Source organism: Tachypleus tridentatus, chromosome 10, assembly GCF_004210375.1.
Source record: "Tachypleus tridentatus isolate NWPU-2018 chromosome 10, ASM421037v1, whole genome shotgun sequence".
Classification (NCBI taxonomy): domain Eukaryota; kingdom Metazoa; phylum Arthropoda; class Merostomata; order Xiphosura; family Limulidae; genus Tachypleus; species Tachypleus tridentatus.
In genome coordinates this window covers 16,602,384-16,626,030 of record NC_134834.1, presented here as the reverse complement: position 1 = coordinate 16,626,030, position 23,647 = coordinate 16,602,384, and the positions used below count along the sequence as shown (strand labels likewise).

At 35.5% G+C, this 23,647-nt stretch overlaps 2 protein-coding genes across 6 annotated transcripts; one reads left to right on the top strand and one right to left on the bottom strand.

The window, feature by feature from the left end:
- Window positions 1-2,165: 2,165 nt before the first annotated feature.
- Window positions 2,166-13,414, bottom strand: LOC143228795 (glutamine synthetase-like). 4 transcript variants are annotated; one of them, XM_076460153.1, is made up of 6 exons: window positions 13,246-13,414; window positions 11,802-11,987; window positions 9,208-9,516; window positions 7,765-7,892; window positions 5,127-5,326; window positions 2,166-3,303 (listed from the first exon to the last, which is right to left on the bottom strand). In XM_076460153.1, exons 2-6 carry the CDS (start codon window positions 11,974-11,976, stop codon window positions 3,015-3,017), a joined length of 1,101 nt encoding a protein of 366 aa, XP_076316268.1. In that variant the 5' UTR covers window positions 11,977-11,987; window positions 13,246-13,414; the 3' UTR covers window positions 2,166-3,014. The 4 variants fall into 4 exon arrangements, with proteins under 4 accessions (XP_076316268.1, XP_076316270.1, XP_076316272.1 ...); XM_076460155.1 differs by having other exon boundaries at window positions 13,242-13,410; XM_076460157.1 differs by having other exon boundaries at window positions 11,802-11,984; window positions 13,242-13,404.
- A 6,461-nt stretch (window positions 13,415-19,875) lies between these two features.
- On the top strand, window positions 19,876-23,240 carry LOC143228793 (DNL-type zinc finger protein-like). Of its 2 annotated transcripts, XM_076460150.1 has the most exons (3): window positions 19,876-19,928; window positions 20,510-20,854; window positions 23,062-23,240. In XM_076460150.1, the coding sequence occupies exons 2-3, from the start codon at window positions 20,646-20,648 to the stop codon at window positions 23,150-23,152; spliced, it is 300 nt and encodes a 99-aa protein (XP_076316265.1). In that variant the 5' UTR covers window positions 19,876-19,928; window positions 20,510-20,645; the 3' UTR covers window positions 23,153-23,240. The 2 variants fall into 2 exon arrangements, with proteins under 2 accessions (XP_076316265.1, XP_076316264.1); XM_076460149.1 differs by having other exon boundaries at window positions 19,876-20,854.
- The last annotated feature ends 407 nt before the right edge of the window (window positions 23,241-23,647 follow it).

Here is a 23,647-nt window from a genome sequence, read left to right as displayed (position 1 = left end):
CATAACGGAATAAAAACAAATATATTTCTAAAATGTGTTTGTTTGTTTAGAATTAAGCACAAAGCGACACAATCTGTGCTATGCCCACCACGGTTATCGAAACCCAGTTTTTAGTAAGTCCGTGGACATACAACTGTGCCACTGGGGCCCTAAAATGAAAATTTCAGTTTTATTATATATATGTGTGTGTGTGTGTGTGTGTGTGTGTGTGTTTATTATAGCAAAGCTACAGTGGGCTATCTGCTGAGTCCACCGAGGGGGATTGAACCCTTGATTGTAGCGTTGTAAATCCATAGACTTACCGCTATATCAGCTGAGGACAGTTTTAATACATTTCTAAAACATGGTTTATTAAACAACGTGTAGTCTAATTGAAACGAGAAAAGTTTTTAAAATGAGTAAGCAACCTTGTGTCTCTCTATAATTAATTTTACATTTTTTGACAGTTGAAACAAAGAATCTGCAAACTCTTAGTGATATTTCATGTCGTATGGAACAGTATTTAATTCTAGGTATATTTTGACCAGGTACTATGCATAACGAAGATAGTTTTTAATATTAGGTCATACCATAAGTGATGTCCGAAAATTTAATACAGAAAGTGCATCATCATTTATGTCTTTTTAGAAGGCTTTAATGACTAAAATATGTAGTAGGACTTGTATAAAAATGTTCAGACAAATAAAAGAAACTAACACAACTACACTTTTTCAGATCATTAATCAAATAAACCCTTATGAAGATGGATGTGTCTGAGGAGCACATTAGGCATATAATGTTTTATAAGTTTAAAAAAGGTAACATTATGCGTTTTCTTATAGCAAAGCCACATCGGGCTATCTGCTGAGACCACAGCAGGGAATCGAACCCCTGATTTTAGAGTTGATCCGTAGACTTACCGCTGTATTAGCAGGAGGCAAAGGGAATAGTGCAGCAGAAACTATACGAAACATTCAAGGTGTTTATGGTGTGGAGTATCTTAATGAAAGAAAATGTCGAAGGTGGTTTCAGAAGTTCAGATCAGGTGACTACAGCTTAAGTGATGTGCCATGTTCAGGTTGTCCTGTTGAGCTAAATAATGACTTGCTGCTGGCTGCACTTGATGAAGATTGTGTTGTAACAGTTGAAGAACCAGTACAGAAGATTAATTTAAACTGTTAAATGGGTTGAATGGAACAGCTTGGAAAGGTATCAAAACTTGGAAAATGGGTCTCCCACGATTTGACAAAAGCCAAACTCAAAGCAACACTCGTGAAATTAACTCACGTTTTTAAACAGATTAGTGACTAGAGATGGAAAATAGATATTTTGTAAAAATGTTAAGCGCCACAGACAACAGCTAAGTGCAGGTAAACTGGCTAAAGCGCAGCCCAAAATAGACTTCCCCGAGGAAAGTCTTGTTAAATGTTTGGTAGGATATTGTCGGAGTGATCCACTTTGAGTTGCCTCCACTCAATGTAACGATTACATGAAATTTCTATTGTCAACATTTAGGGCCCTTGAGTGTTGCTCTGAAAGAAAAGAGTCCTGCTTTTATCAATCGTAAAGGTGTTGTGTTACACCAGGATGATGCACGGTCCCATACAGCAAGGATCACATCTGCAAAGATTGAAGATCTAGACTGGAACAAACTTCCACATCCTCCTTATTCTCCAGATCTTGTCCCATCTGATTATCATCTATTCCGAAGTTTACAGAACTGTCTTGATGAAAAAAAGTTTGGAACACATGAAGATGTCCAAACTACCCTCTCTACATTCTTTCCCTCCAAACCCCAAGAATGTTAAAGAAGTGACATTCAGAAGCTTGTTAACAGTTAACAGGAAGTAATTAATAATAATGGAACATACGTTATTCATTAAATAACATTAAAAAGTGCTTGAAATCCTCTCTCTTTTACTAAACCTAAAATCGGACATCACTTACGGGATGACATGATATATTTTCAATCCAGCCCAAATCATGAAATTATTTTGAATAACTTATTAATAACCGGAAACAGTCACAACTTTGTTTTTCAAGAATTGTAAATATCTTGGTAGCTACAACGAAACACTCACTGAATATAAAATGAAATGTTTCAGACTTTCACTTCTTATTATGCCAACTTTCTTAATTACCTGTTCTTGAGTCCATGATGAAAAACAACAAAAACGAACGTATCATTTACAACTGGAACTCATTTTATTCTAACACATTTTTTGTTCAGTCATTGTGGAATAAAATATATTTTAAGAAAACCTTTATTCAATGTATCGATACACTTTTCTCACAAAACACACAAATGTTCTATTCAGACACAAGAAATAAGTAAATTTGGGAGAAAAGCGAGTATTCCAAAATGAAATATTTGGTGCTAAGAAATGAAGTTTTGTAGAAATAAAAACACACTTTCTCGAATTAATCTTGATAGGATACTTCGGTGTACACCAAATGTAATTATAAAACTATCCTTAAAACTTAATCGATGTTCATTTTATTGTATTGTTTTTCGTAACTTAAAAAAAATCAAATCTTTTTAACTAAATTAATTAAAAATATCATCACTTACATACATCCTAACAAAATACAAAGAATACCTAACGATGTGAAACATTATATTAAGCCTAATTGCTTTGAGAAGCTACATATTTTCTCTTATAAAACACACCTTTTCTTAATAAAAGTACCAGTGACATATACTTTCTATACAAAGTTCATTATTATGTTATAATTATTTTTTATTACAATCAGCTTTATATTAAGGTTAATTTGATTTTTTGTGATTCTGTTAAAATGGAGTAACAACTTATTTAATCGCTCGTTTTCTCATAATCTGGAGAGATCGATTCTCTTTCTATAAAATTCTGTAATTACTGTTCATGCTTATGACATTTATTATTGTTTGTTTTACTTCCTATTCATAATTAAATCAGAGAAAAACAATCCGTCTTTTTTTGTTTCCTTAACATGGTACAAAATTAAAACACTAACTCAGCTCTACACATTTTATCTTATTTTCCTAATTGTAACGACTACAAACCCAAACAAATGGTTTTAACCATAACTTCTGCCACAGCATAGGGGTCGCAGTTAGAAGAAGGTCGGCGATCTTCAAGATATCCTTTTCGTTCCTCAGCCACCTGGCGGGGAATTCTGATACTAGCGCCTCTGTTAGCAACTCCTGCAGAAAAGTCGTGGATACTGGATGTTTCGTGTTGCCCTGTGAGACGTCTTGCGTTGTCCTTCCCTTCGTTAGGGTCATAAGCCATTATATGTCGTGTGTGATTTAAAGCTAGCAGTTCAATGGCCTTTTCAATTTCCCTGCAACGAATCACCGTCGTTATGACATTTGGGAAATACTAGACACAGTTTTTTTTTTTTTTTTTTTTTTTTTTATCAGCGTACCCCTAAACGTTTTTTTGGAATTTTTTCATCGCTTGTTCATGCTAAAAAACCATCTCAAACAGTTTAAGTATACTATTGTCATTGTGAAGAATTCCGAGTTGTTTTGTTGTGTGTTTTTTTAACTTATTGTAATCTTCGATGCACAGCTCTGGACTTAACTACGGAAAATAAATTTTCAAACGACAACCTTGTTACCAATAAAATCTGCAAACTGAAAATAAATATACGAAAGACTGGTGTGAAAACAATCGCAAACAATAAATAGACGAAAGACTGGTGTGAATACAATCGTAAACAAGAACAAAGAAATATTAATTGAAACAAAGGAATTCGGTCTCGAAACATTCCCAAGTGAATTACATGATCGGCAAAATTTATATCAGATAAGCAGAGGAAACGAGAACTGATATTACTTCATAACCAAGATAATTCAGTCGTTTTATCCTGACTACCTACGATGGCTACATTACGTCAATTGTAGTGGGGGCCGGCATGGCCAGGTGGTTAACGCACTCGACTCGTAATCCTAGGGTCGCGGATTCGAATTCCCGTCCACCAAACATGCTCGCCCTTTCAGCCGTGGGGGCGTTACAATGTGGCGGTCAATCCCACTATTAGTTGGTAAAAGAGTAGCCCAAGAGTTGGCGGTGGGTGGTGATGACTAGCTGCCTTCCCTTTAGTTTTACACTGCTAAATTAAGGATGGATTGCGCAGATAGTCCTCCTATAGCTTTACGCGAAATTAAAAAAAAAAACAACAGACATAATAATGGGATAGACGGCGCTAAATTATTCGAGACAGGGCCGGAGAATTCTTGCTGCCGTTTGTGTATACTTTAAAAATTCATCGCTTGTCAGATTTTCTTCCAATAAACAAAAATTAATCAAAATTCCAAACAACACCTCGTTTTGAAAATTTTTTGTCGTTATGATCACTTGTATTACAAATCCACACTGGTTGAGATTAAATTTTAAAAACATAGGTGGATTGCAAGCAAACGCGGAAAATTGTTATAAATTTTAGTTTTCAAAGAATATTATTCAAAGGTTTAAACCACCTAAACGTCAGAATACCATATCAGTCATCAAGGTATGGTGGTTAAGGCGTTCGACTCGCAATCTGAGGGTTGTGGGTTCGAATCCCGGTCGCGCCAGACATGCTCGACGTTTAATGTGATGGTCAATCCCACTATTCATTGGTAAAAAAGTAGCCCAAGAGTTAGCGGTGGGTGGTGATGACTAGTTGCTTCCCTTCAGTCTTATACTGCTAAATTAAGGACGGCTAGCGCAGATAGCCCTCGAGTAACTTTGCGCAAAATTCAAAAACAATCAAACAGAATTGTAACAAATTCGTTTTTTCAGTGTTTTAAGAACACTTACTTATTACATGTTTTCAGACCTGCATCTTTATTTTTCAATAGTTGATGGGGTCTCTCGCTAGCACAGCGGTAAGTCTACGGATTTACAACGCTAAAATCAGGGGTTCAATTCCCGTCGCTGGACCGAATAGATAGCCTGATGTGGCTTTGCTATACATACACACAATAGTTTTAGGGGCATCAAACTTACTAATCTACACACTTGTGAATCGCACCAAGTCCTAAGTTCATCATGTAATCTGTGGGCAAAATACTTAACAAAAATAGCCACTTGAAGTTTCAGTGATAAAATCTAATAACCAGGTTTAAAAAGTTAGTCCAAACAATTATAACCAAGCCTATCCCTACGAAAACAACTTACGTTAACCCGTCTTCCTCTCTCATTGCTTCGGTACTGAAATTGGTATGCGCACCAGCTCCATTCCAGTCTCCAGGAATAGGCTTAGGATCAAAGGACACGATGACATTAAAATCTTCTGCTACTCTATGAAGGATAAATCTGGACATCCATAAATCGTCTCCAATGGTTACTCCTTCACAGGGTCCCACCTGGTATTCCCACTGTCCAAAAATTACAAAACATTATGTGTCACTATCGTCTGCAGGTATCTTGAAGATAAGGGTATTTATTTGTTGCAGCCTATTAAAAGGATTGTCAAACACATTATTGGGCCCGGCATGACTAAGCGTGTTAAGACGTGCGACTCGTAATCTGAGGGTCGCGGGTTCGCATCCCCATCGCCCCAAACATGCTCGCCCTTTCAGCCGTGGGGGCGTTATAATGTGACGGTCAATCCCACTATTCGTTGGTAAAAGAGTAGCCCAAGAGTTGGCGGTGGGTGGTGATGACTAGTTGCCTTCCCTCTAGTCTTACACTGCTAAATTAGGGACGGCTAGCACAGATAGCCCTCGTGTAGCATTTTGCGAAATTCAGAAACAAACAAACAAAACAAACACGTTATCCACAGTTAATAGTAGTTTTTTTTTTAAAGTGTTTTAAATTTAAGGATATGAAAATTTCAAAACATACAAAATAAAGAAATAGTTATTATAGTATAATAAACAAATGGTTATTGTGGTAAAAATTAATAAATAAATGGCAATTATTTCGAATAGAACATTCCTGTTATTGGTTTTTAAACCTAAATTATGTATTTTATACAGAGTTGTATAATGCTGAATAGTAAATTCAAAAAATGTCACAGAATTATTCACATACCTAAGTTGGCCCGGCATGGCCATGTAGTTAAGGCATTTGAGACGTAACCAGAGGGTCGCGGATTCGCATCCCCGTCGCGCTAAACATGCTCGCCCTTTCAGCCGTAGGGACGTTATAATGTGACAGTCAATCCTACTATTCATTTGTAAAAGAGTAGCTCAAGAATTGGCGATGGGTGGTGATGACTAGCTGCCTTCCCTTTAATCTTATACTGCAAAATTAGGGACAGATAGCCCTCGTGTAGCTTCACGCGAATTTCGAAAAACAAACAAACATACCTAAATTAACTTAGGTTAGTAAATGGTGAAGTAAAAAGAACTGAAAACCCCATAGATATTATATACACATCACTTTTGTAAAAAGCCTAACGTTTTTTATTTGGTCTTTTATTTGTTTCACTGACTCAAGCTGTGCTGATGAGCCATGGATAGGCGAAACTGCAATCTACAGTGGAGAGGATAAGCCGATCAGTGGATGCATTGGACTTCAACGTCCCAATTTCTGTTGTCAATTTCACTTCTCGCGTAACAGAAAAAACAAACAAACTGTAAACCAAATTGAATATTGTTTGTTTTTTGAACGACTTACAAAGATAGTCGGGTACTGTCTGCTCTAGCGGTCCTAATTTTGAGATTATAAACAAGGGGAAGATGAAGAAACATAGCTCGTCAACATACCACAGCTGCCGACTCTTGCGACACTGTTTACCAGTAAACAGCGAAACTCACCATCAAGTTATAAAGCCCTCAAGGTTGAAAGGGCGAGCGTGTTCGGAAATAGGTTCTGATCCCCTGATCAAGTTCTCTAATTATCAAATCATGCCAGGCCAAAGAAAATGAAAGTTGGGCAAATTATGTTTGAAAAGTTAGAAGTAAACAGAAGCATTTACACTGAGATAATTTAATGATTTTTTTTATGTAATTTCATTGAAGTAATTTTTCATAATAGCGACGATTACAAGTAAGCTCGCACTTATGCAACGCGGAAATAAAGCTCTTCCCTTTTCCACTTTGTGTTTTTACCCTAACGGATGTTAATTTCGCTGAAAGACGATGTTTAATATTTGTTTTTTATTCTTTTGAATGGTTACAAAAACTATGAAACTAAGCCTAAGAATAACAAAGAATGTTAAACAAAGGTTTGTTCTTTACAAATACGTTACAGGAAACCAACGAGTCACCTTTTTGCTTTTGAATTTCGCGCAAAGCTACACAAGGGCTATCTGCGCTAGCCGTCCCTAATTTAGCAGTGTAAGACTGGAGGGAAGACAGCTAGTCATCACCAACCACCGCCAACTCTTAGGCTACTCTTTTACCAACGAATAGTGGGATTGACCGTCACATTATAACGCCCCCCACGGCTGAAAGGGCGAGCATGTTTGGTGCGACCGGGATTCGAACCCGCACCCTCGGATTACGAGTCGAACGCCTTAACCCATCTGGCCATGCACAATTAACTTAACTCCATCAAATATACTTTGCCGCACACACACACAAACTTTCAACCCGCCTCCAACCCTCTCCCAGTGCTCGTCAGTTGGGCTGAACGATGAAAGACGAAACATTATTTGAAGCGCGATTTAAACATGCCGTATAATATGAATATTATATTAATATAATATTAACGTTAAGGTTTAAACACCGACAGATGGCGAAAAATTAGAAATCCACAAGCCTAAAATGTGTAATAAATATATTTTTTTTAAATACAGATGACCGTGTTTACCTCACTTTATAGATGTTTTAAAATAAGTAGAGATATTTATCGAAAAATTTTATACCTGGGCTGGCATAACTTCCGCATTGGAACCTCCAATAGTGATTCCAGCGTAAAGACATGACCTGTAGTGAGCTTCAACCACATCTCTTCCGTAGACTTTGTTGGAGCCCACACCACAGTAGTAAGGACCTGTTAATCAGCAGATGCAAACAAAAAAAAAAAATGTCAGAAAACCTCCAAGTATTGAGAAATAGAAATGTCACCGGGGCAGTCCCCCTGAACAAGCTAGGCACACTAATCATATGTCATATTTCTGCTTTTTTATATATATATAAACTCGTTTTGTTTCATTTAATAAAAAATAAAACTTCTATAAGAACTATTACTTTTGATTTAATTTGGGGTGTTTTTTATGACCAGTTTATTTAAAATGTTGATCAGTTTCAGCTTTTTAATATATTGGTCCCCTTAAAGTTTTTTTATTTCGCCAAGTGCAAAATCTGGCTACGTCACAGCAACGAAATTGCGCTTTAACAATAAGTAAAACTCAGTGGCGCCGCCACTGGTAGCACTGAAAAAAACGAAAAGAGAAACACGTAAATGTACGTGGTATTCAGTAACTTTGCCAAGCAACGACTTTATCTTTGTTATACAATAACATTTTTTTCGTTTGTTAATTTCTTTTTATTATTATTATTATTTAGGTGAAAATAACTTAAACTCCAATCTACAAAAACAATAACAAATCTATTCTTCTTTGAAATTTCTACAAGCTCGAATACTTGTACACTATTGTAACTTTTTGTGAGCTACCTTAAAAAAAAGATTGCTAACTACACCACACTAATGTAAAAAAAACTTACTTGTGTAAAATAAACCGATTTGTACGATAGCTAACACAGATCCAAATACTTAATAACGAATGATTTACTCTTCCGGCTAGAAAACAATGCTTTATCTTCTCAATTAACTTCTCGACGCTTCGTTAACCTCATATTTATAACATAACCTCGAATTTACTAGAAAATCTGAAATCTAATCCACTAAAATTTTCCAGGTGTTCTAGGCCTATTCGATATTAAAGTCATCCTTACGAATAGCAGCTCCCTCTAGCTAGTAAATTAGAACATTAAAATACAGCTTATAATAATATCGCTTTTGTGCCACTTTTTGTCATATACTTAGTAAATAATTCTAAGTAATCTTTATTAAACACCCGAATTTTTTTTTATATATAAAAATCTTCGCTTCAAACATAATTATTTCAACAAAACATTGTGACTACAATCAGTAAGAAACGTCCAGTTACCAGCTTGAAACCACTAATCTTCTGCATAACATCTGAACAGACTGAAACTAAAAGACAAAAACTCTAAAAGAAAGGAATTCGATCTTATAATGAGAAACTCAGTCTAGTGAGAGGTTTACCACTATTGCTGGGCCTATTCGTTTCAGCGCTTCGCTAACTTGTGGCATTTAAAACCGTAGCTTAAAAGGTAAGTACCTTGAGGTCCAGGAAATCCATTTTTAGGCCACCCATATGGGTGATTGTCAGAATCAAGGATGGTATATTCTTGCTCGATACCAAACCAGGGTCGCTGGTCCTTTGCTTTATCCATGGCCTCTACACAAGCTTTCCTCTTGTTGGACTCGGTGGGTTTGTGATTGTACTTGTAGGTCTCACAGAGCACGAGCTTGTTCCTACCGCCTCGAAACGGGTCCCTGTAGATAGCCACTGGATAAAGGTAAATGTCCGAATTTGAGCCCTCGGCTTGATAGGTACTAGATCCATCAAAGTTCCAGATAGGTAGTTCTGTGGATCATCGATGGACAATGAAGTAATTTTATGTTAAATTAGTCCAACGTCACAAGGAGAAAATTTTAATTTATATAAAGATTGCGCGATAAAAATTTGACGAGAAAAAAATCACGTTTATTACAGTTTCGTGCAAGAGTATTATTTATAAAAACAACCCAAATGGTAACTTATCACGAATGATGTTTGTGCAAAGTAAGGTTCAAAACAACTCCAGAAAATTCATTTTCATTCATCATGTCAAAAAGACACAAGAAGTATTAGTACAGAATGATAAATCCGAGTGCTTTGGAAAGGTCCATTTTGAAAGTGCTCGGGTTATAGGACTGTTTTCATGTATTGTTTAACACTTGACTCGTGTGTTTCTTGTACTTTTTTTATGACATCCTTCAAACATGAAAAAAAATATCGAGTAGGGTTACAGAATTTTTTTTGTGACCAAAAAAAATTGAAAGTGTTTTTTTATTCGTTTCAGAATTTCTCGCAGAGCTACGTAAGAGGAAGCTGCGTACAATCTGTTCGTTTTTGTTGGGTTTTGCGCAGAACTGGACGAGGGAACTTTACTTACGTAGGTAGGTCACAACTCATTTAAATTTTAGTTTGGCAATCACTTGACGAAGACAGCGGCCAGAGTTGAGATTTGAGGACCTGCCCAACCGTGAAAGCATAAATCGAAGCAACATTATTGTTGTCTTATTTTATTTTTTTTGCTTTATTACTTCATTACGCAGAATGTCTGAAAGGGGTTTCTAATTTGTCAAAGTTTGTTTGTTCGTTTCTTGTTCTTGAATTTCGCGCAAAGCTACACGAGGGCTATCTGCGCTAGCCGTCCCTAATTTAGCAGTGTAAGACTAAAGGGAAGGCAGCTAATCATCACCACCCACCGCCAACTCTTGGGATACTCTTTTACCGACGACTGACCGTCTGAAAAGGCGAGCATGTTTGGTGCGACGAGGATTCGAATCCGCGACCCTCAGCTCTCGTGTAGCTTTGCGCGAAATTCAAAAACAAACAAAGTAAGTGTAAACGTTGCGACTTCCTACGAAAGATGCCCGGCATGGCAAGGTTGGTTAAAGCGTTCGACTCGTAATCTGAGGGTCACCGGTTCGACTCCCGGTCGCACCAAAACATGCTCGCCCTTTCAGCCGTGGGATCATTATAAATGGGACGATCAATCCCACTATTCGTTGGTAAAAAGAGTAGTCCAAGAGTTGGCGGTGGGCGGTGATGACTATCTGCCTTCCCTCTAGTCTGACACTGTTAAATTAGGGACGGCTAGCGCAGATAGCCCTCGAGTAGTTTTGCGCGAAATTCAAAAACAAACAAGTCCTACGAAAGAAGCACTTTCAATCCTTCCCTGCTAGTTCAACAGTTGTACACTGAAAAGCTTAGAGAAAATCACAAGTTTTACCGTTAGGTGCAACAAAGAACGAGATTTAATAACCGTGTTACGTTTTGAGACAGGACGTAAAGGAAGGTCACATAATTGTTGTTTCGTCAATAATATATTTACATATGTCTTTTATCTGATACTTATACATTTCTGTGTTTGTTGTATATTGATGTCAACACTGTCCTTGAAGTGTATACGTCTTTTCCCAAACTAAATACCGAATTAACGTTTCTGAGATGTCAGGGTTTGACCCCGTTTACAGTATCGATTACACGCGTTTACTCTGGCTATCTGTGACTTTAATTTATGATACATAATTTAAGAAACGTTCTCATTTGTTCTGGTCAGTTTTTAGTCAAAAGTACTTTTTAAATAGGCCCGGCATGGCCAGGTGGTTAAGGCACTGGACTCGTAATCCCAGGGTCGCGGGTTCGAATCCCCATCACACCAAACATGCTCGCCCTTTCAGCCATGGGGTCGTTATAATGTGACAGCCAATGTCACCATTAGTTGGTAAAAAGAGTAGCCCAACCAAGAGTTGGTGGTGAGTGGTGATGACTAGCTGCTTTCCCTCTAGTCTTACACTGCTAAGTTAGAGACTCGTAATCTGAAGGTCGCAGGTTCGAATCCCCGTCGCACCAAACATGATCGCCCTAGCAGTGAGGGCGCTATAATGTGACGGTCAATCCCACGATTCGTTGGTAAAATAGTAGTCCAAGAGTTGGCGGTGGGTGGTGATGACTAGCTGCCTTCCCTTTTGTCTAACACTGCTAAATTATAGATGGCTAGCGCAGATAACCCTGGTGTAGCTTTGCGCGTAATTCAAACAAAACAACTCAAATATGTTCCGCCGTCTGTGCTAATAATAGTTTGTAGTTTTACAACTTACCGTCAGGATGCTTGGGTATAAAGTTAACTGTTTTAGTCTTAGCCCTGAGAGCTTCTCCAGTTCCATCAATCCATACGTACATACACTGCACTTTGGTGTCTGGCTGTGGTAAACTCAGGTACTTCATCAACGTTTGCTTATTGCTGCTTGTTGGGTGAGTTAAATTAAACACCATCTTGATAACTGCTGTTCAGGAGGAAAAACATACGCAGCATCCGATGAAATAACCAATGAATTTTAACTGACGCATTCGAATGTTTTGTATGACAAAACTAAAGAACCTCTCAGTTAAACTGACATATGATATTTTTACAGACAAGACTTTAAGGGTTTGTCCCAGGGGCGTAGATTTTTTACACCGGATGGGGGGGATGATTTTTGCAACCACTTATGTGGACTTTTCAATTTGCAAATTGGTAATCTCCGATTACGCGAACCTGAAAGCTCTAAACATGCAGTCACAGAGTAATCTTGTTACCACGATACTTGCATGCAAACTTAGGCCTACTGACTGATACTTTTGAACTATCGCTTAGATCGAAAAGCTTAGAAGCACGCCAATATTAAAGATGTACATTTCGGCTACTGAAAAATCCTACATCTAGGCAGGCCTAATTATGTAATTCGATTGGTAAGAACACGGGAATCACAAGAACAAACACACAATTTGTAGGCCTGTGATGCAATAAAACAATTCAACAGACCAAACTGTAGGGGGGGGGGGATGACTGTATGCACCATACCCCACCTAAAATGAAGGGGGGGGGATGTATATCCTCCATCCTCCCCAGGATCTACGCCCCTGGTTTGTCCAGTACACATACGGGTAAGAAAACATAACATTGTATTTAAATCAGAGAAGTTTATTTCAAAAAAGTATTCCTAATTTTATTTGGTAATAATCGTCAAAGTTTTAAAAATAACCAAACAGCATTTTAACAATTGAAAAATTTGAAATGATTTGTAATTATTTTCTATTTACCAAAACCTGAAATAACACTGTTTTTGACTAGTAACGTTTATAATTCTGTGTTACAAAATGTTATCGGTCATCGTGCGCACCGATTAGTTCTAGACAATTTCTAAAAGTAAATATGAAAGGTCAACTGAAAGAGAGATAAATTTTGTTCCTTCCATAAAAACGAACCCGTGTCATAATTCATAAGACCCACCTCACTTTCACACCGAGTTATTGTTAAGAAATTTCTAAGTTCTAAGTAATTTAATTATCACAGAGTAACTAATCCCCGAAATAATTTTGAATCACCCGCGAATATCTAACTTATAACTCGTGACTGTATAATTTTGATGGATGTATCCAGAATATGAACAGATTCTTACAAAACTTATTAATTTTATTAACTTTAAACAAACTCACGAGTCAGTGCTTTAAACAAACAACAAAAAATGGTTATGTATTTAACAAAACCTACGACTTACCTACCGAAATAAACCGAGAACAAATAAGTGTGAGGGATAATCACGGTCAAGAAATTTTCCTTTCTTGGTTAACCCAACTCAAAATTATACGAAAATTACTTTCCAAATGAATTATCCCCAGAGAGCGAACGCGAGTCGACTTCTGGCGTAGCTTAAATAACTCGCCAATACACATTTCCCTCGTATTTATTACTGCACAAGAGGAGGCGTATCTATCACATGATATACGGGACCCACGTTTCAGACCTCAACAAAATATTTAACATTAAAAATAAAAATTCGTGTTGAAACTTTAATAAAAACACAGACAGGATGATTGAATGTTTGAATTAGAGTTTAATAATGATTGAAGTTTCTGATCTTTCAAAACCAAGGTATAGACGATACATAGGCCTAAACAGTGCGTACTATAAGATTGTTCAGAAAGAACACGAAAACGCACACGTAAAAATGTTTGGTTATGAGCTGTTTTTATAAAACAGTTATTTTTCGAAATGTGTGAGTAAAAAAGACAACTTCTGCCATTTCTCTGGCGCTCACAGAAGTACAAGAAATTACTCACATCTTATAAAAACATGTGTTTTATTTTGTAATGTGTTTTTTTTCTGTGCAAGGGTCATTTAAACATGGATTTCGGAAATATCTACCAAAAACTGATGTAGATTGCAAAATGTGCTGTTTTATTAAACATCTGGAATGAACGTTTCGTCCACTAGATGTCCCTAAAACGCGGATAATCAATCACCTTTAAGTTCAAAAGAGCAATATGAATTGGGTTATTCTTTTCTGGTCAGCAGACGGTTTACCATATAGGGTTTAGCTCTTGATGGAACTGTATCTTATCGTATATAAATCCTGGTGAGAAAAAAAATAAAATCATTTACTATATTAAGATTAACGTTTAACCCTTAACTAAAGTTTAAGCGCAGATTGTTTTTGTTTGTTTTTTGAATTTCGCACAAAGCTACTCGAGGGCTATCTGTGCTAGCCGTCCCTAATTTAGCAGTGTAAGACTAGAAGGAAGGCAGCTAGTCATCACCACCCACCGCCAACTCTTGGGCTACTCTTTTACCAACGAATAGTGGGATTGATCGTCACATTATAACGCCCCCACGGCTGGGAGGGCGAGCATGTTTAGCGCGACGCGGGCGCGAACCCGCGAATTACGAGTCGCACGCCTTACGCGCTCGGCCATGCCAGGCCTTTAAGCGCAGAAGCTGACGGGAGAAAAATGAAGATTCCGGAACTAGGACCTAAATAGATAGAACTACTTTGGGATACTTCTAATTATCACTTACTTAATTAGCATTGGGTAGTGAAATAGGTTTTGGTTTTAATTTTTTGATCGTATTTTATATGATAAAAATATCCTTTTAACTCTTTCACGATACAGCTAATATTTATTACTTCATTTAAGTGAGGAAATAGAGCCTTAAAATGAAGGCATTGATTTTTTTTTCTGTCATTTTATGGTGATAAACACTGCCATAAATGTGTATCAATCTTTCTAGATGTTACACGTGCTCACGAGCTGAATGTATTGTGACGTCATTTATAGTCGAAAGTCAAGCGATGAAAAGATCTTCGCGCATCAGCGAGTGAGTTCACCACTATTTATTTATTTCTAGGCCTGGAGTGTTAAGAGAACCGCAAGGAAATGTTACTTCATATTTCACGTTTAAATAGCTCTGTGTGATTTTGGTGTATTAATCTTAACTTGTCGCCATTATAAAACAGGAAAACAAATTATAATGCAAACTCGGATGGAAGTTCATTTGGGCCGTATCCCACCCTCGAAGTTTCATAATGTAATTTTGATAAAGAACAGAAGGTACAAATCTCTAACGGACGGTTGACATTCACAAGTTAAAGTTCTAATCAACCACAAAACCTAGGAAATGAGATACTGGTACAACACCAACATGGTCGTCACTCGATTTATCACAAATTTTAAATTAAAAACAAAATAGTTCTGCTTGTGATAAAAGAGCCACGTGCGTTTTTCCTACTGAAGTTCGAAAATTTTGTGATCACAAAACTGGCACTTATTTAAGTTACTTGTAATATTTGCTTTCAAGCATCGAACAATAAAATAATTGATAGCACGAGTGGATCTCAGTAAAACTATTTTAAAACCCTTCACCAGCTCAGTAGGTCTATCTCCCATTTTTTTTTTAATTTACATTTAATATTCAACATCTTTATATTCAATCAAATACTTTGTTTGCGTTTCGAAATTAATATTTATATTCTTACCATTTTCAGTCCAGTGGTGTAGATTTTTTACACCCGATGGGGGGGGGGGGATAATTTTTGCAACCACCTATGTGAACTGTTCAATTTGCAAATTGGTAATCTGATTACGTGAACCTGAAAGCTGTAAACATGCAGTCACAGAGTAATCTTGTTGCCACGATGCTTGCATGTATACTTAGGCGTTCTGACTGATACTTACGAACTATCGCTTAGGTCGAAAAGCTTAGAAGCACGCCTATATTAAAGATGTACATTTCGGCTACTGAAAAAGCCTACATCTAGGCCTAATTATGTAATTCGATTGATAAGAACACGAGAATCACAAGAACAAACACACAATTTGTAGGCCTGTGATGCAATAAAACAATTCAACAGACCAAACTGTAGGGGGGATAATTGCATGCACCATACCCCTCACCTAAAATAAAGGGGAATGTATATCCCCCATTCCCCCAGGATCTACGCCCCTGCTGGAACACAACAATCCCATTTGGTCACAAACCTTTTATGTGCTGCAGTGTAGTTCCAATAAACTTCTGTTCCTTTGAATTACTTAAAAGTGATCGTAGAAGCTGACGTGTGCTCATAATGGAAGACTCATGTAACGACTACAATGGGGAGTACTTGTACTGAAAAACAACAACAAACACTCAACGAGAAATTAGTTGAGAGTTCAAGGAGGAAGATCCTTTGAAGACTTTGGATTTTGTGATTAAATGGTCTTGAATCTTGACAAAAAAAAGTTTATTAGCCATCAGTTCATATTTTTGTTTTATTTCAATTTTACTTTTTAAACATATTTTTCATTTATGTTATTTACAAAGTTGAATTATACATAAAAACATGTACTGTGTAATGGGAACAGCACCCTTTGTTTGTCAAGATATTTGGTGAAAGATTGGCTTCGCCGTTCATCAAGTGTTAGTGATCATGAGGTTAAGCTTGGTCAATGATCATGAAAACAGCGAGGATCTAGAACATTATTCTATGAAGGTTTGGTTAACCTCAGTATTTAAATGTGTATTCTAGTCCAGTTCTTGAATTTTAAATGTAAGATGAAAGTAGATGTCTAAATGCTGAATTAAATGCGTAGTGTCCAAATGTTGAGAGATTGTTTTGTTTGTTTTTTTAATTTCGCGCAAAGCTACTCGAGGGCTATCTGCGCTAGCAGATTTAGCAATGTAAGACTAGAGGGAAGACAGTTAGTCATCGCCACCAATCGCCAACTCTTGGGCTACTCTTTTATAACGAATAGTGGGATTGACCGTAAATTAAAACGCCCTCACGGCTAAAAGGGCGAGCATGTTTGGTGCGACCGGAATTCGAACCCGCGACCCTCGGATTACGAGTCGAACGCCTTAACACACGTGTCCATGCCGGGCCATGTTGAAAGAAAAATGCATGCTTACAAAATAAAAAAATTGCGAAGTACAATCGTAATATAGTAGTATTTGTTACACGAATCTCATGGCAACGTAAGTTTATATAATCGAATAGGTACCGATTATTTGAACATAAAAACGGAACTATAAGTCATTTTTCTTAACACGAACGGCCCGTGGGGGCGTTATAATCTTACGGTGAATCCCACTGTTCGTTGGTAAAAGACTAGCCCAAGAGTTGGCGGTGGGTGGTGATGACTAGCTGCCTTCTCTCTAGTCTTACACTGCTAACTTAGGGACGGGCAGCGCTGATAGCCCTCGTATAGCTTTGCGCGAAATTAAAAACAAACAATCGTGTCTTTAACCTTGGGTTCTTTAGTTTGCTTCCCATTACTATAAACAATACAGGCCATACACATTTTTTTACAAATAAAACTTGGTACTTAATCTATGTAACGTCATCTAGCTGACAGCGAAGTTCTAGAAACATCTTTCTCAACCTTTGACCTTCTAAAAATGCATCTTGTATAGTCCCAGCATCTGGTTCACTACATCCACTTACGATAAAAAAAAATAAAATATAGTTTTCATTTTATAAATAGAAAAAAAGTTTAAAATTTTGAGATATATTTCCTATTTAAATTAGTCCCCAAATACGATTTTTATAAATTAAAAAATCTAATTGTGAATTTTCCAAAATCACATTAGAAACAGTTGTTAACAATGAGAGATATCTTTAGTTTAAATTAAATGTAAGTAAGTTTGTTATCCTTCTTTAAAATAATGAATGAGTCCAGTACGTTAATAAGTTTGTTTTTGTTTTTCACTGTTTTTGTTTTACTGATAATTGTTATCTACACTACACTACCCAAGTAGAAATTGTCCTACATCAAAATATAATGTAACTGTAATATTGTTTATTTCGATTTTAGTGGAAAGTGTTGTGTCGTCGCGAGCATCAAACATCGAACGCTTAACGCTATGTGCAACCAGGGGCCTGTATTTTAGTTTTGTGGACTTTGTTGAGAAAAAGTGAACTGGATGTTCCGGAAGAATCATCACTGCTTTTGTTGGGCCCGGTTTCGAATCCCGGTCGAACCAAACATGCTCGCCCTTTCAGCCGTGGGGGCGTTATAATGTGACTGTCAATCCAAGTATTCGTTGGCAAAAGAGTACCCCAAGAGTTGGCGGTGGGTGGTGATGACTAGCTGCCTTCCCTCTAGTCTTACACTGCTAAATTAGCCCTCGAATAGCTTTGCGCAAAACCCAAAACAAACAAACTGTTTTTGCTCGAGGCCACCCACAAAATTTTGAATTATTGTGATGTAGAAATGTGATGTTGGTATAACACGTCTCCCTCTGTACTATGTACTTGTTTATATCAAGCATGTACGTTGCTTACATCATATTCTTATCGCCTTTTGATTCTGACGTCAAGATGCGGTTATATGTGCATACGTGTTCCAGCTTACATGTGTTTAAAAAAGAAACTCGATTCTGCCCCAATGAATTGGGTGACATTTTCAAATTAACCTTCATAATGATTTTATTATTTTGACTTTAAAGCTTTTATGAATGTGTCCTTCGATTAGCGATGTTTTCTCATTTCATTAAAGGAAGCCTCAATTATATATTTGTATGTGTTGTCTCTGATACACGACTCAATGACACGACCTCGTGGCTGCAATAACCAACCGTGTTCTTGTTGCTAAGCTGAAGAGATATAAACAAGTAGGCTGCGCTAACGACATTTTTTTTTTTTTCATTATTTATTAGTACGAACGAAACTGAAACTTTCAGTTGTGATTGCATAATTGTTATTTGTTAAAAGAAACACAGCTTGAAAACAGATGGAATATACCAGCCTTTTCTTACACAATATTAACATCAAACATTGCTCTTTAAATGGCATAAATTATTGAATTTTAATGTATTTTTACTTCAAATTAAACTTTTCTAAGAAATGCTTATTGTTCCAAATTCGTTGTTACTATTACTGATAAGCGCCTGTCATAGTCGAAAGTGTTAACATTGATAAGTTTTTATTGTTGTTTCTTTAAGTACAATAGAAAATTTCTTTATCAATCGCCTTTTGTTAGGTAACCATCGTAAACATGTTACAAAAAATAACATTTATCCATTAGGACCAACTCTAGATATCATATCGTTTGAGATTCACTTATCTATTGCAACTATTTCCATATTTTGTTATTATGAGAGATGTTTTAGTAATAACAATAATAGTTAATTAATTTGAAAAATTGAAAACTAAAGTAAATGAAATAAATCGCATAAAAATATAAAAATAAGTTGTTTTTTTGCATTAATATGTCTCATAAGTAAAATGGGAACTAAACTTTTGAGGTACTACATGTTCACACATCCACCAATTAAAAATGGTAACCGTCAGATCAGATGTCATGATTAGTGGTCTAAATTACCCTGTTTGATTATGATAATTTTTAAGAAATGTGTGTTTTTGTGTTTTCTTATAGCAAAGCCACATCGGGCTGTCTGCTGAGCCCACCGAGGTGAATCGAACCCATGATTTTAGCGTTGTAAATCCGCAGACTTACCGCTGTACAAGCGGGGGGCTTTTTTAAGAAATAGTAGCGTACAAGCGATGACGTAGTGATTACAATGGACTTAACACTAACAGCAGAAACATGGACTTAAATTAACACTAACAGCAGAAAACTTACAAACAAAAGATATGTTATAGATCTCTAGACAATTTTGAAATAATAGAATAATCTAGAAACTTGTATTTTGTTATTATGATATACAAACAGAACACATTATGTTAGAAACATTACTTTTTGTAATTTTTTTTTTAAATTTTAGAAATTTATTGGTTTATAGAAAGAAGCAAACTACTAGTTTTATTTTAGTGATTTCTTTCCTTGTTGAGGAAGTGCAAGTTGAAGATAGCATAGTGAAATATATTAAAGCAAAGTGTAAAGTAAGAGTTGCAAACAGATTATGATTTCAGTAGATGGCGCTAAAGCCTTCGTATGTGTATCTGTTGAACGAGGAATTTATCTTGCACGTATGATCACTTTGAAAAAATCTTTATATATATATTTTATTACATAAGTGGAATACCTTATATTTTATTTATATTTATAATTAGCAGTTGTACTTGTGTTATGTAAATAAATTATTAGAACATAAACTCTTAGAACGACACTATTAAACTGATGTTACTAGTTTTAGCATTAGAACCATAGTAATGTGGTTAATGAAATTTCTACCACAATTTCTACGCCAGTTCCAGACTGAATTAGACAACATTCCGGAAGTACAACAAACTATGAAAAAGTTGTATGGACTTGCGAAAAAACAATTAAGTTTTTATCCTAGCAACTTCTACTCAAACAAATGTGACATGAAACCTTTTTTCAGTCACAGTAACAAAAATACCCAGTGTGATCTATTCAAAAGTGAAAACCAGATGTATGCTTTGAGCTCAAATAATATTAATGTAATTAATTTAAGACCATTGCAACCTGTACCCAATATATCAGTACCGTTGTGCAATAATAATTTACCCTCAATAATGGGTTTGTTAACTTATAAAACTATAAGTCTTAATACCTTTAAGGGTTTACCTAGTATCAGTCTTTGCAGATCGTTTTCAAGTACATATGCTAAAAATTCGGGAGATTCTAACATCAAGAATGGAAAACCTTCAAGCGGTTTAGTTGATGAAGGTGTGACATCAGATTCAGAACAGGAAATAACTAACAAAGAGAAAAGTGAGAATATGGTATCATTTCAACTACCCTTGGGGAAAATCCAGTCAACAAAAATGATGTTGTCGTTCACTTGTAAAGTTTGTAATACCAGAGTCACGAAGCTGATATCAAAATTAGCATATGAAAAGGGTGTTGTTATTGTTCGTTGTCATGGGTGTGAAAATAATCATTTAATTGCAGACAATTTAGATTGGTTTCCAGATCTTGAAGGAAAAAGGTAAATGATAATTTTGTAGGTTGGAATTGTTGTAGCCATAGGGTATGTGGGTGTATATATGCAATAGTTGCTTCTGTTATATAAAGTCTACTGTCTTTGATATTACAATTTTTGTTCACTCTTCTTAAATACTTAAATAGTAAACAAAAAATTACCTTACACACAAATTACACACTGTAATTACATTAAATGAGTGCAAAAATAATAAAAACGTGAAAAAAAGTTTTTATTTACCTTTAAGTTATGCAATGTTTTACTATCACAACTTGAAAATTTTTAAAAGCTCTATATGACTACTCCTATTTATATAGTTCACACTGATAAAGGAGTGATGGTTACAGTTCATGATACATAATATATCACCACTGGTTTTGTTAAAATGTATTATATTTCATTCTGTCGCTTACCTCTAAAATAATTATGAATGTGTTCTTCTGAGATATAAGCTCCGTGTGGATTCAAGGTAAAGAACCTGATAAGATTCTGAAATAAAGATATTAAAGTAAAATACAAATTGTCTAGACAACTGTAGGCCTATTAGTAGTAGGGAAAGCTTTAGAAAGTTTGATAAAAGATGTTTTACAAATTATTGAATAGTCAACATGATTCCACTGAATCTTGTCTTACTAATCTTTGGACATTCTTTGAAGAAGTTACTGCTTATGTAGATGAACTGAAAAGAGTAAATTTGGTATATTTAAATTTTCAGAATGCATTTGGGAAGTTGCCACATAAAAGGCTTATTAAAAAATTGAACTCTGTGGGTGATAAGTTGGTTCGTTGGATCAAAAAGTAGTTGAATGAAAGAAGCCTGATAGAAACTGAATTCATACGTATGGATGCCTCTTGGCTCATTGCTTGGAACTTTGTTCTCTTTTGGTTTATGTCAGTGACACAGATAAAGAAATGTTAAATCAAATGCATGAAGTTACTGATGATAGGTTTTGGATGTTAAAGATGCTGATGATAGGTTTTGGATGTTAAAGTTACTGATGATAGGTTTTGATGTTAAAGATGCTGATGATAGGTTTTGGATGTTTAAGATGCTGATGATAGTTTTTGGATGTTAAAATTGCTGATGATAGGTTTTGGATTTTACTGGCTGTGAGGAGAATGTTGGTGGTTGTCAGTCGGATTTACTTTATTTTGTGTGTTGGATGATTAAATTATAGATGGCTTTTAATTGTAATAAATAGGTAAAGGTTAGCCCACAATTGAAGTATTGTGCTAAGTTTAGGAATGGCATTGAATTGTTGGAAAGGTGGTCTACTAGGATGATACATGGTATAGAAAAGTTGTCATATGCAGATGGATTAAAGTCTATGAAACTGTATTCTCTTGAATAAAGAAGAGTTAGAGGGTATCTGATTGAATTGTTTAAGATTGTTAAGGAAATTTATTGTGTAATGAATCATATTGTTCTATATGAAATGGTGAGAATGTTAAGACTAATGTGTTCATATAGACTTTGGTAGCTTAGGACTTATCTTCATCTAAGACAGTTTTATTTTCCTAACATGGTAGTTAGCCTTTGAAATGGATTGCCTTAAGATATTATGAGACATTTATAAGAAGTGTATTAAAATGTGTATTTTTTAGAGGGTGGGACAGCCTCAATGGACCAACAGGTCTCTTGTTGATCTCCTTATGAGTTACATGAAATGAAAATGTTTTAGTTGAAAATCAAATTATCTTCTATATGACAGCTTCTTTTTTACACGATAGAATTATCTTTTACAGATAAACTATAGAGCTGTAAAAGTCTGAGTTGTGAGGGTCCCTCATGGAAAAAAAAATGTTTGAGAATTACTGAAGTAATTCTTTGGTTATTATGTACCATTATATACCTAATGAAAAGTTGCCAAAATATGTACAAACCTTTTACTTCTGCACCCTGTTTTTAAAATTGTTCACATATATTATAGAAGTTTGTGAGAACTTTGTTCAAACAAAGGTTAATAAATATAGACTCTTGAACAATGTAGTTTAAGTCTTTGTTAATTAAAATAACTTATATCTTACAAAAATGCATTTATTATTTCAAGAAATTTTGAAGATGTAATAACTGATGAAAAGAACAGTAAAAGTGAATGTTGTTTTAAATGTGTCTCTTTTGATGTTTTATATTTATTTTATAATATGATCTTTTTCACTTGTGAAATAAACCGTAGACACTGTTTACTTTCGTACTTTCAATATTTTCACAGGAATGTTGAAGAAATCCTCAAAGAAAAAGGAGAGAATGTCCAGAGAATACTTGTTGATAAAGATACGATAGAATTATTGAAGCCAGATTAAAGAAATTATGAATGTGTAATAAACTTTGTTTCCTGGTTCATGTTTATCTGTATTCTAAATTAAAATGGCTAGTAAACCTTGAACTGAATTATTGTCTGAGAGTTTTATAGAATGAAATATATTTAAGTTCTTTGAATAAATCTGAAAAACAATTCACAATCAACATAAAATTACACGTCAACGGGAAACTGAATTTCAAACTCGGTGATCAAAATTCATTGTGTAGCTTACAATTGACAGATGTTTGCACTTTCACAAAATTTGGAGCAAATTTGGTTCTACATGAAACAGAACAAAGCAACCAGATATTTTTAAGCTCTTTAAAACTTCCTAATACAGGGATGACAGATGTACACTGTCAAAGCAATGTATGTAGATCTCTTTTTGATGAAGTAATACACCTGTGATTTTTAGAAAAAGAAAACTAATAATTAATTTGATCTATTCTTATAAGTTTTTACCAATTTTAATAAAAGATGTAATTCAGTTCAGAAA